This window comes from Pristiophorus japonicus, chromosome 3 (genome assembly GCF_044704955.1).
Source record: "Pristiophorus japonicus isolate sPriJap1 chromosome 3, sPriJap1.hap1, whole genome shotgun sequence".
In the NCBI taxonomy this organism is placed as follows: Eukaryota; Metazoa; Chordata; class Chondrichthyes; family Pristiophoridae; genus Pristiophorus; species Pristiophorus japonicus.
This window is the reverse complement of record NC_091979.1, coordinates 275,013,502-275,025,934: the sequence shown is the minus strand read 5'-3', so window position 1 is coordinate 275,025,934 and position 12,433 is coordinate 275,013,502. Positions and strand designations below refer to the sequence as shown.

At 45.1% G+C, this 12,433-nt stretch overlaps 1 protein-coding gene across 6 annotated transcripts in view; it reads left to right on the top strand.

Moving 5' to 3' along the window:
- The window catches only part of LOC139260297 (C-terminal-binding protein 2), a 318,546-nt gene that overhangs the window by 283,461 nt on the left and 22,652 nt on the right, over positions 1–12,433 (top strand). For all 6 annotated transcript variants that reach the window (XM_070876739.1, XM_070876738.1, XM_070876735.1 and 3 more), the window contains one exon: positions 10,569–10,775. In XM_070876739.1, the coding sequence (XP_070732840.1) occupies positions 10,569–10,775 (207 nt within the window). The remainder of the gene's footprint in view (positions 1–10,568; positions 10,776–12,433) is intronic.

Genomic DNA, 12,433 nt, shown 5'->3' with positions numbered 1-12,433 from the left:
GAACTGTTTGATACTCATCAGGGACTGGCTGGCCCCCATGTCTAGCTCCATTAATACTGGGATGCCATTGAGGAGCACTTTCATCATTATTGGTGGCGTCCTGGTATATGAACTGTATATGTGCTCCTCATGAACTTGCTGAACTTCAGCTTCCAGCGATTTCCCCCAGTATTCATTTGGCCTCGTAGGGCTTACATCGGGCCCGTCCTCCTCGTACATCAACCTGGCTGCAGGCTTCCTGCACATACGCGCCAAGTGACCGCTGACGTTGCAGTTTCTGCAGGTGTATTGCTGACACCTGCAAGCTCTGGCTGGGTGTTTGCCTCCACACCTCCAGCATGAGCTGGAGGCCCCGTTGTTGGAAACAAAAGCTCCATTACCAGTTGATCGTCTCTGACTGTAACTGTCCTTAAGTGCACCATTAACAGGTGTTGATGGCCCCATCAATGGCCGCATTGTCCATTGCGATGGCATGAATCGCCGTTCAGCTAACCATTGTCTCTGTTGAATTCCCCTTTTGGGTTCGACTACATGCTGGGGCATGTCCGATTGCCCTTGTCTGCCTCGAGAACTGTGTGCCGCGTTAACAATGTTGACTCCCTGGTCGTTTGCCGCATTTGAGCCAAGATTTTTGTCATACATCATTCTGGTCTCTTCCTCCCCTGAGATAAATGTTTGGGCTATCAGAGCCGCCACTTCAAGATCAAGTTTTTGGTCTCAATCAATTTCCTGAAAACCCCAGCGTACCCGATGCCCTCAATAAAAAAGTCTCACAGCATCTCCGCTCTGCATGCATCTGGGAACTTCCATAGGCTCGCCAGTCGCCGGAGATCTGCCATGAAGTCAGGAACGCTTTGCCCTTCTTGCCGCCGGTTCGTGTAAAACCGGTGTCTCGCCATGTGCATGCTGCTCGCCGGTTTAAGCTGTTCCACGATCAACTTACTGAGCTCTTCGAACGTCTTGTCCGCTGGCTTCTCTGGCGCTAGAAGGTCCTTCATCAGGGAATACGTTCTGGATCCACAAACCGTCAGGAGATGAGCCCTGCGTTTGTCGGCCGAATCCTGTCCCAACCATTTCTTAGTGACAAAACTTTGCTGTAGTCTCTCAATAAAGTCGTCCCAATCATCACCAACACAGTCCCTCTCTTCTGTGCTGCTAGTGGCCATGCTCGTGTGGTTTAAATCCAAATTTCTCATCGCCAATGACATATCCTTACTATACAGTATAAATGCACGAGGCCCATACTTGAGAAAAGGTCACTCTGTGACCAGTTACCTTTATTACCAAGACCTCAAATGATGAAGGTGGGTGGAGCTTCCCCTTTTATACCTGAAAGTCCAGGTTAGGAGTGTCTCCCACAAGTTCACCCCCTTGTGGTCAATGTTCTCAAGGTGTACAACTTAGGTCAGCTTATACATGGGTTACAATGATAGTTCTTCTGAATTCCAATGAGTAGAGGCCCAACCTACCCAACCTTTCCTCATAAGTCAACCCCTCATCTCCGGAATCAACCTAGTGAACCTTCTCTGACCTGCCTCCAAAGCAAGTATATCCTTTCGTAAATATGGAAACCAAAACTGCACGCAATATTCCAGGTGTGGCCTCACCAATACCCTGTATAACTGTAACGAGACTTCCCTGCTTTTATACTCCATCCCCTTTGCAATAAAGGCCAAGATTCCTTTGGCCTTCCTGATCAATTGCTGTACTTGCATACTAACCTTTTGTGTTTCATGCACAAAGACCCCCAGGTCCCGCTGTACTGCAACACTTTGCAATTTTTCTCCATTTAAATAATAACTTGCTCTTTGATTTTTTTCTGCCAAAGTGCATGACCTCACACTTTCCAACATTATATTCCATCTGCCAAATTTTTGCCCACTCATTTGGCCTGTCTATGACCTTTTGCAGATTTTTTGTGTCCTCCTCACACATTGTTTTTCCTCCCATCTTTGTATCGTTAGCAAACTTGGCTACGTTACACTCGGTCCCTTCTTCCAAGTCGTTAATATAGATTGTAAATAGTTGGGGTCCTAGCACTGATTCCTGTGGCACCCCACTAGTTACTGGTTTCCAACCCGAGGATGAACCATTTATCCCGATTCTGTTTTCTGTTAGTTAGCCAATCCTCTATCCATGCTAATATATTACCCCCAACCCCGTGAACTTTTTATCTTGTGCAGTAACCTTTTATGTGGCACCTTGTCAAATGCTTTCTGAAAGTCCAAATACACCACATCCACTGGTTCCCCTTTATCCACCCTGTTCATTACATCCTCAAAGAATTCCAGCAAATTTGTCAAACATGACTTCCCCTTCATAAATCCATGCTGACTACGCCTGACCGAATTATGCTTTTCCAAATGTCCTGCTACTGCTTCTTTAATACTGGACTCCAACATTTTCCCAACCACAGATATTAGGCTAACTGGTCTATAGTTTCCTGCTTTTTGTCTATCTCCTTTTTTAAATAGGGGCGTTACATTTGCAGGATGTTAGCAGCCCTACAGTACCTCAACCATATGGTCATTTTTCATCTTTGAACCTATATGGTGAGTGCCAGTAGCCTACTGGACATTGGCAGCCTGCCCTCATGTGATACCCAAGGGCTATTGGAGTAAGATCCTTATTTCTGTTCCTAGCCCAAGGTTGTAATTGGGCCACCTCTACCTCTGCCCTGACTAATTGTGAATTTCGACCCATCTAGTCTGAATGGCCCCAGTACCATACCAGGTGCCCACTGAAAGATTGTGAGATATAGACTACTGGCTGAGTTAACGTGGTAGTTCTTTCATGTTTAGTTATATTTTTATCTGAAATTTACTTGTCTTTTACTATATTCTCCTTTTTAGTAGTTAATCAAACAGAACATTTGTATTATGCTCAGCTATATCTGATCTGCTTTGTGAGGTATTGAACCTGCCATACATTAAATGTTTTGGGTGCCTGTCTGTTGAATAGCAGAAAAATAAGCATATGGCTATGGGACCAGGAAATCGACCATGGAACCAAACATATAAGCATCAAAGCCTGTTAAACAGGGGAAGCTGCAGAGCATTGAAGCACTGTTACAGCCACAGCTACGATATCCCCCCACTGCTCTCACCTTGCATTCAATATAGTCTATAACTAGTCTAGAGTACAGTATTTTCTATTGCTTAACTGTGCGGGACTGACCTCTGCAGCTCTGCTAGACTCCAGTTTACACACATACGACAGATGTACACAGAATCTGACAGATTGGAAGAGTGTAAATATCCCCCTAGGAACACCGTTTCTTCGGAGGTCGAAGCATTTACCACTTAGCGTTGTTAGTTACAAACTACAGCTACAGCTGCAAGCATCAGCCTGCCAGTTCTGCTTTCAAGTGACAGTGATGGATAGTAATGGTTTCTTAGACTAGCAAGGAGACTGGAGTCAATGTGATACTATATTACATTTCCGTTATTATTACATTCTGCCTCAACAACAAATATAGAAGTAACAGGGTTGTGGCTTTTAAATATTGATACAGAACTAACCACTTACTGAACAATACTCTCAGTGGTGCATTTTACATGTTGTAACTAATATAATAAATGTCTGCAATTGTTCATTTTGTTTTCCCCATTATTTATATGTTTCCTGGCAGCATGGGTATGTAGTTCGTTGACTCTTTTGACTCCCTGCACCAGACAGAGTCGGGGCATGGGCTTAAAGACAAGTTTGTGATCTCTGCAGTGCACTCTGCAGGAGGTACTGCCCTTCTTTCCCTGCAGGGAGATGGGAACATTGGAAGATGGGTTACTCTAGGCCTTTGATAATGTTACAACAGAGCACGTTTCTGTGCTAGAGTGTTGCAGGCTCACTCCCTAACCAAATTTTTTAAGACTTTTTCCCCCTTCAAAGGGAAAAGGATGTTCTGTAGTAGCGGGCTCTGGCTGGAGAAACCCCTTTGGAGAATCTGGCAACAACTCTCTCCATTGCAAAACACAAGAATTATGTGCAGTATAAGAAAGAAAGATTTGCATTTATATAGCGGCTTTCACGACCACCGGACGTCTCAAAGCGTTTTACAGCCAATCAAGTATTTTTGGAGTGTCGTCACTTTTGTAACGTGGGAAATGAACTCTGGTGTGATACCACACTTCTGAATTCTGAAACCTTTCTGTACTGCTTTTCCAGTTACAAAGATCAATGGTCTTCATTTCCTGAAGGCTATTACTGCTTTGAAAAACAAATACACATTTTCAACTTGGATGCTCTTCGCACATGTGATTCCCGAGTTTTTTTTTTCCTTATTGTGCCAGTTTTCTCCCCTTCGCTCCTGAAGGCATTGACTTCTGACTTGGGTGTGGTTCCATGGGTGACTGATGGCTTCTGGTAATTTGTCCAAGTGTACATTATTCACGTTTGATTATTAACAGCACCAGAAATGTGCATTTATATAGCACCTTTAACATAGAAAAATGGCACTTCACAGAGGCATGAGGAATATGAATATCAAGCAAAAGCTTTTTTGAAGAGCTGGGTTTTAAGGAGAGTTATGGAAAGGCGGAAGGATTTAGAGAGGTAATTCCAGAGAGTGGGACCTAAGTGGCTGAAGGCATGGCTGCCATGGTGGGATTGTGAGTTGCTTTGGTGAGTGCTTCAGATTTAGAGCACATTGCCTGCCCAACTCTCCTGCTTGAAAATGGTACATGCCAGAAAGACCTGAAGACAATTGGAAATTAAAATACCGTAAAAATAGTCAATCTACCATGGGATTGTACATAGGGAGTCATCACCAAATGTGGTCTACAGTGAACTGGGGTAGAACTCCTGGGGATAATATGGAGACGTAATCCAGTCCCCTTATCTTTATACTGCCATGATATATTCCTGAATCCTCATTTGTAGTGACACTAGTTATGTATAACCACCCATGCTGTAATTACACCTTCCCGCCAGTGGCAGTGCTGCAATGCTTCAACTGGAGTAAGGATGTCATTATGGTACAATGAGTTTACACAAGCAGGTTCCATTCTAAATATGGAAATAGGAATTTCTAATGGAAAAAAATGGACAAGAAGTGCACACCGACATCAGATTTTTAAAACTAGATTTAGATGTTTCTTTGATGGGTTAATGGATAAAGGCACTGCCAATATAGTAATAAATCATACAGCCAGGCCCTAGATTTGATCCACTGACTGATCTATGCGAGTTAATCTCCACCAGTGCAGCAGTCGGCACATGGCAATATTTTTGTGCTAGCGAAGGGAAAATAAACTATGGTTCTCCATCCTAATGGCTGGGAAATGTGCAGTATTGTTAGCGAGTGAGTACACAATCAGTCTGGGCTGTGATCATTTCCCCCTTCCCGCTCAGTTGAACAGCCTGCTAACTGTAACTTGTCTAGATTCAGTATGAGGAATAGTGACCTGAGTGAGGTAGGAGAATGGTGCTCATGGAATTGTAGCTCAGTATAAGTTGGCAGCTTCAGGCAAAGAGTGGAGAATTTGGAGAGAAATAAATACCTGTACTTTCTTTTAAGTTGTATAAAACAGAATGGGTTTGCTATCAAGATTGCTATTCAAGATAACCGATTTTATCTCAAGACAATGGGGTCAAGTTTCGGCCTGAGTTGCTCCTGTTTTTTTGGAGCAACTGGTTTAGAATGGAGTATCTTAGAAATTGCAATTCTTTTTTGCATTTAGTTTGCTCTAGTTCTAGTCAGTTAGAACAGTTTCACTTTGGAACAGAATTTTCTTTTCAAAAGTGGGTGTGTCTGGCCACTTACGCCTGTTTTGAAAGTTTAGGCAGTGAAAACTTACTCCAAACTAACTTCGAATGGAGTAAGTGCAGATTTTTGTACGCTCAGAAAAACCTTGCCTACACTTAGAAAATCAGGCGTAGGTTACAAATCAGGAGTAGGGAACGAGGGGGGGGGGGGGGGGGGTTTGGGGGGGGGTGGCTAAAGGGAAATAATTAAATTCTACAAGCATTCAAAAGTCTTACTTATACAAATAAAGAGCCATCCTGAATACAAAATTATAAACAAAGCAAAGACAAAATATTCAATGTCCCTACCTGTGTGAAGCAGCAGCAGCCTTCGAGCTGCGATGCTTCAGGCAGGCCTTCCTTCCATCTAGGAGACAGGGGCGGTGTCAATGGCTCCACGGCAGCTGAAGACACAGCAAGCTAGCAGCCTTCGAGCTGCGAAGGGGACTGAGGCCATTTGACCACGGGATAGGGGGCGGCAGCAGTGGCTCCACGGCAGCCGAAGACACAGCAAGCAAGCAGCCTTCGAGCTGCGAGGGAGACTGAGGCCATTAGGCCAGGGACAGGGAGAGGGAGCCAGATAGACACTTTGAAACTTAAATTTGTAATTGCAGAATGGGTGCTGCATTGTCAACCCCACGGATTATGCAATGGTTCGTCATCAATTCACTGCATAGGAGAGAATTGATTAGAGCTCACCGCACCAGGAACGTCGTAGCCCGCAGGTTGATGGACAGGAAACCTTACCCACGTCGACAATATCGAGCCAGGTGCTCGTACCTGGACTTGAGCGAGGATGATTGTGTCAAAAGGCTGCGTTTCCGCAGAGATCTGTGATATGGTGAGAGCAGATTTGCAGCCCAGAAGCAGAACGCCAACTGCCTTGTCTGTTGAAGTGAAGGTAACAGCTGCACTTTCTTTCTATGCCTCAGGATTGTTTCAGGCTACAACTGAAGATGTGTGCGCTATCTCTCAACGTGCAATACATGCCTGCGTTTACCAGGTCACGGCTGCACTGTATGCGCGAAGGAATGACTTAATCAATTTCCCAATCACCGCACACGCGATCCATGAAAGGGATGTGGGCTTCTTCAGGATTGCCGGCTTCCCAAAGGTACAGGGCTGCATTGATTGTACCCACATAGCCTTGCGAGCACTTGTGGAGGATTCCGAGCAGTACCGGAATAGAAAAGGTTTCCACTCCATCAATGTGCAGCTCGTGTGTGATGACAAGCAGCGCATCATGTCAGTCGATGCGAGATACCCTGGCAGCACCCATGATGCGTTCATCCTACGCGACAGCGTTATATCTGACATGTTTGAGCAGCAGCCAGAAGGGCAGAGATGGCTACTGGGAGACAAAGGGTACGACCTGACCACCTGGCTCATGAATCCCCTACGCGTGACACGGACAGAAGCTGACCGTCAATACAACATGCGACGCGTAGCATCATTGAGAGGGCCATTGGCATCTGGAAACAGCGCTTCTGATGCCTGGACCATTCCGGAGGCCACTTGCAATACTCTCCTCAGATTGTCAGTCACTTCACTGTTGTGTGCTGCATGCTCCATAACTTAGCCATCATGAGGAAGCAGGAGCTGGTAGTGGAACCAGAAGACCCACGTGAGGGTCCAGTGCCTGATGATAGTATTACGGAAGAGCAGGATGTGGATGATGACGACGATCAGGAAAGCATGCAAGTGCCTGATGCCGAAGCACAAGGTCGGAGGAGGGCCGTCCATCGTGCTCCTTTAACGATTGCTCGAGCCCTGCGCCAGCAGCTCATCCGTGAATGCTTCAATTACTGATGCCTGAGGGCTCTGCAACCACTGTTGCGCATGGACTTGTTTATTCTTTGCAGTTGTTTCTATGTTGTGTTGTGTTAATGGAAGATGAATCAGTTTTAATGAAAAAATATTTTATTGAAAAGTTAACGTCACTGTAATAAAATATTTGTTGTATCAAACTTTACTTTTTAATATGACTCTTGAAGATCACTTAAAGACTTTAAGATCACTTATAAACTTGTAAAGTTACAAAAGTTACAAAACAATGTCAGTGTGAAAAATCTTGCTCTTAAGATCACTTAAACTTCAAGATCACTTTTTAGATGCAAAATTAAATAAGTTACAAAATGTGAGAGCATTTACAGTACAAGATCACTTAAAAACCCGAAGATCACTTATAAGTTGTAAAGTTACAAAACTTACAAAACAATTTCAATTTGAAAAACGCTACTACAGTTACATCAAGAACAAGAACAAAAGCAGCAAAGAAAGGCTGCAACCATGTCTCATCCACATCTCAGTGAATGTTCACTTCTTCATGGGGGTATAATTTGATTGGCCGGGCTGTGTGCCCTTATTGCAGCAGCTACCTCACTCAGGCCCTCCCTGACGGCCTGTGCCAACACTTGCATGCCCTCACTGACGGCCTGTGCCGTCGATTGCACTCCCTCGGACATTCCCTCCCTAAGTTCCCGTGTCATTACTGCTAGTTCTCCCGTCAGGACCGTCACCTCTTCACCCACTGCACTGACGCCACCGATGAGTGATTGGGTAAGCTCATTGGTCTCCATATCCAATGCTATAACCTGAGTCGCATCTGTTGAACGCTGCATCTCAGGAGAGCGTGTCTCCAATCTCCTTCTCCTCTCCCTGGGTCTGCCTTGTGGCACCACTGGGAGGCGCGGGCACAGACGGTGGGACGCTCGGTGTTGCAAACGGCACCACTACACAGGGAGGTGCAGGCTGGGACGATGGGACGCTCTGTGTTCCAGACGGCAGTACTAGAGAGGGAGGCACGGACTGGGATGGTGGGACGCTCTATGTTTCAGATGGCAGTACTAGAGAGAGAGGCACGGGCTGGGACGGTGGGATGCTCTGTGTTCCAGACGGCAGTACTAGAGAGGGAGGCAGGGGCTGGGATGGTGGGGCGCTCGGTGTTCCAGATGACAGCACTCGAGTGCGAGCTGTGGGTTGGGATGGTGGGTGAATGGGTGTAAACTGCTCCATTATATCATCAGCACCACTGGGACCCGCAACGTTGGAATCAAAAGCATGGAAGGTGAAACCAAAACCTATGCGAATGGGAGGGGCAGGCTCAGACGGTAGTACACTGACTGTAAACTGCTGCATTACACCAGCAGCGCCACTGGGACCCGCAACATCGGAATCAAAACCATGGAAGGTGGAACCAAAACCTATGCTAGGGGTTGAAACTCTGATGCCCCTTGATGGGGGCTCATAAACATTAATTTGGAAGCTCTCCCCTGCAGACATTTCAGTCATCGCTGCCATCATCCAGTCTGGTTGTACTGGTTCTTGTTCTGTATCTTCAGGATCCTCAGGGTTGGCAGCAGCAGCAGCATCATCATCATCATCATGTTCTGCAAAATACATCAGAGCAGTCAAATGTTTAACAGCAAGGGATGGGTGGCATGAGTACTCTCACACATAGCAGGCCAGGCAGCAGGTTGATTTGAAGGGCCGCGGTGCATTTTCAGGAATTGTCCTCTTCCTCGCGTGCGGGCCCAGCTTGTGCTGTACTGATTGCTTTTCTCCATGTACGACTCATCATAGCAGTTACCCTCTGTTCCAAGGGTGTCAGTGGATGCAGATTGGGCGTGCCTCCTCCTGTTCGAGTTGCTTCCCTTTTGTTGTGGGCCAATTTCTTCTGCAAAGAGTAAAATATAACTTTTTACAGAGCGCGTCTTTCTGCAGGATGGGACATACAGATAGTCACGTTACAATTACGATTACATTAAAAATGGAAAATATTACTTACACTAACTACTTGACCAAGGTCGTGCCATTTCTTTTTACACTGGCTTCCAGATCTCCTGCTATGCACCACTGCGCAGTAATCTTCTGCAACTTGGTTCCAGCGTTTCTTCATTTCTTTAAGTGGCACTTTTATGCGACCTCTGTTGCTGGTATCCAGCTCCTGCCATCTCTGCTCAATTACGTTGACTAATATCTCCACTTCCTCATGCAAGAAATTCTTTGTTCTTGGTGGACGTTGTTCCATTGCTGTATTGAATTGACACTCTTATTTTTCACACAGTCCTTAATTTGCATGCACCAATGCAGCTCCTGTTCTGGAAGTTTAGCAGTGAAAAGCAGCACTCACTGATTTCAGCAGGTGATTTATTCAACAGTGCTGCTAAAAGCACTCCTTCAGGCATACAAAAACCACCAACATTAAATCCCAAGCCTTTCCAGGGGTCCACGAGACAAATCAACACTTTTCTTTAAGTCCCTTTAAAAATGGCCGAGTGCCAATGTTTATGCGCTACTGCGCGTGCTCCAACGTGCACGCGCAAGGCTGCCGGCACGACGTTGTCTCATTTAAATTAGCTCCGCCCCCCGCTGCTCTGTGCACGCCGCGCCAAGCTCCAAAGGACCTGCAGGGAGCCGGAGAATCTGCAGATATTTTTTTGACGCATTTTCGGGCGCGAGAAACAGGCGTCCAGGTCGGGGCTGTGCCGTTCTGGGCGCGGCCCGAAACTTCACCCCAATAAAACTAGAGTTGATGCCATTTTCTGGGAGTGTAGTTCAAGTACATTAGCAAAATAAAATGAAGCTAAAGAACCAAAAACGGAAAACAAAATGATTACTAAATTGCCTGCTTTAGTTTCTCATGAGAATAGGGGTGTTGGATTTCCCCAATGCTGTTATTTCACCAATAAACACCCTGTTGATATTTACTGTTATTGATATTCTAATGAAGCCTATAATGGATGACGAAATTGCATTTGATCAGGTTTTGCTGCAGCTTTCCTTTGTTTGCCCTGTCCTGATGTGTTTTTCTTTCTCTTGTGCAGGGATTGCAGTGTGTAACATCCCAGCAGCGGCGGTAGAGGAGACAGCAGATTCCACCCTCTGTCACATTCTTAACTTATACCGACGGAACACCTGGCTATACCAGGCACTGCGCGAGGGAACCCGAGTACAGAGTGTCGAGCAGATCCGAGAGGTGGCATCAGGAGCAGCCAGAATCCGAGGGGAGACACTAGGACTCATCGGTTTTGGTAAGCACTATGTCCAATAGGGCTGAAATGGAACGTGAAGTTAAGGCTGCTTTCTATCTCAGCTGTTGACACAAATTAATAACTTGCAAATCTTTATCATGATACAGGGTAAACATGTAACAATATTAACTGAGTTCATTTGCTTTTCATTACCATTATGAAAATGGGGATATAATTTAATCATTTCCAGAGCCTTAATATGGATAGTTATATTTAAATTCTGTGGTAGCGTTTTCACTTGGAGTGGGTTTGACCTGGCAAGGAAATCATGAGGGGTCAATATTGTAGTCGGGTCCCAACGACATCATCGGGATTCATAAGAACATAAGTAATAGGAGCAGGAGTAGGCCATACGGCCCCTCGAGCCTGCTCCGCCATTTAATATGATCATGGCTGATCCGATCATGGACCCAGGTCCACTTCCCTGCCCGCTCCCCATAACCCCTTAATCCCTTATCCAGTTACTGTTATTTCTGTCTTAAATTTATTCAATGTCCTGGCTTCCACAGCTCTCTGAGGCAGCGAATTCCTCTGAGAGAAGAAATTCCTCCTCATCTCAGTTTTAAATGGGCAGCCCCCTATTCTAAGATTATGCCCTCTAGCTCTAGTCTCCCCTATCAGTGCAATTCGATCTGCATATTTAAATAAGGAGCCCGCCGGCTTTGACAGGTGTCCTTAGTGCCTACAGCTAAATATTGCAGTCAGCAGGAGTGGCATGGGAGGACAGTAGGTAATTATCCCGCTCCATTTTAACCCCTCCCTGCCCAATTTCCGCCAGGTTGCGGGGGGAGGGCGGGGTTAAAATTCTCCTCACTTTGTCAGCACTGTTCTATTGTGTTGCACCCTGGGATGGTACGGCACTGTACAAATACAGCATCGTTTCAATTAATGTAATCTATAGATGCTGTCAGCAACTTCAGGACTGCAACAGCTGATTTGTCAGCGGGTTGGGTTTAGTGACTAATTACAAAAACATTTGAAACATTTTGCTAAGAATTGACAATAGAGATCAAGAATCAAAATGAGTGTTCACTTCATAATCTATCACATGTGCAGAAGGAAATGCTGATTGAAAGCATTGATAGTGCTGACCTAATAAAAAAAATCACAAGTAAATGTTATGGATTTATTTTAATCTTTAAACTGTACTATTTCATGGATTGAAGTTTAAATGGGCTTACAATTTGGGATTTGTTGCCAATATGAGGGAGTGGAGAGGAGAGGAAAGAAGAATGATTAAAATAATTTAGCTTCAGCCGGTCACCCTCATAATTGCTGACAGGGGTCTAAAGTCCAGCGCTGCTCAGGATATCATGGAGTGTAGTCGCTGAGCTCTGGTCCATTCATTTAAATGGATGGAAAATTAAAATCTGCATACCTATAATTCCCTGATTGAAGTATTTCAGCTTATTACTCCATCTTTGTGCCTGTATTTCAATCATTTGCATCAAATATGTACCATATACCATGTGTACTTTTTCTATCTAGATGCTGAGATTGGTCCGAGTTGGCTGTAAAGAAAGACTTGCATTTATATAGTGCCTTGCACGAGCACCGGATGTCTCAAAGCGCTTTACAGCCAATGAAATACTTTTGGAGTGTAGTCACTGTTGACAAGTCATCCGAAAGCATTTTGCTCAAAATACATTGCCAATTAT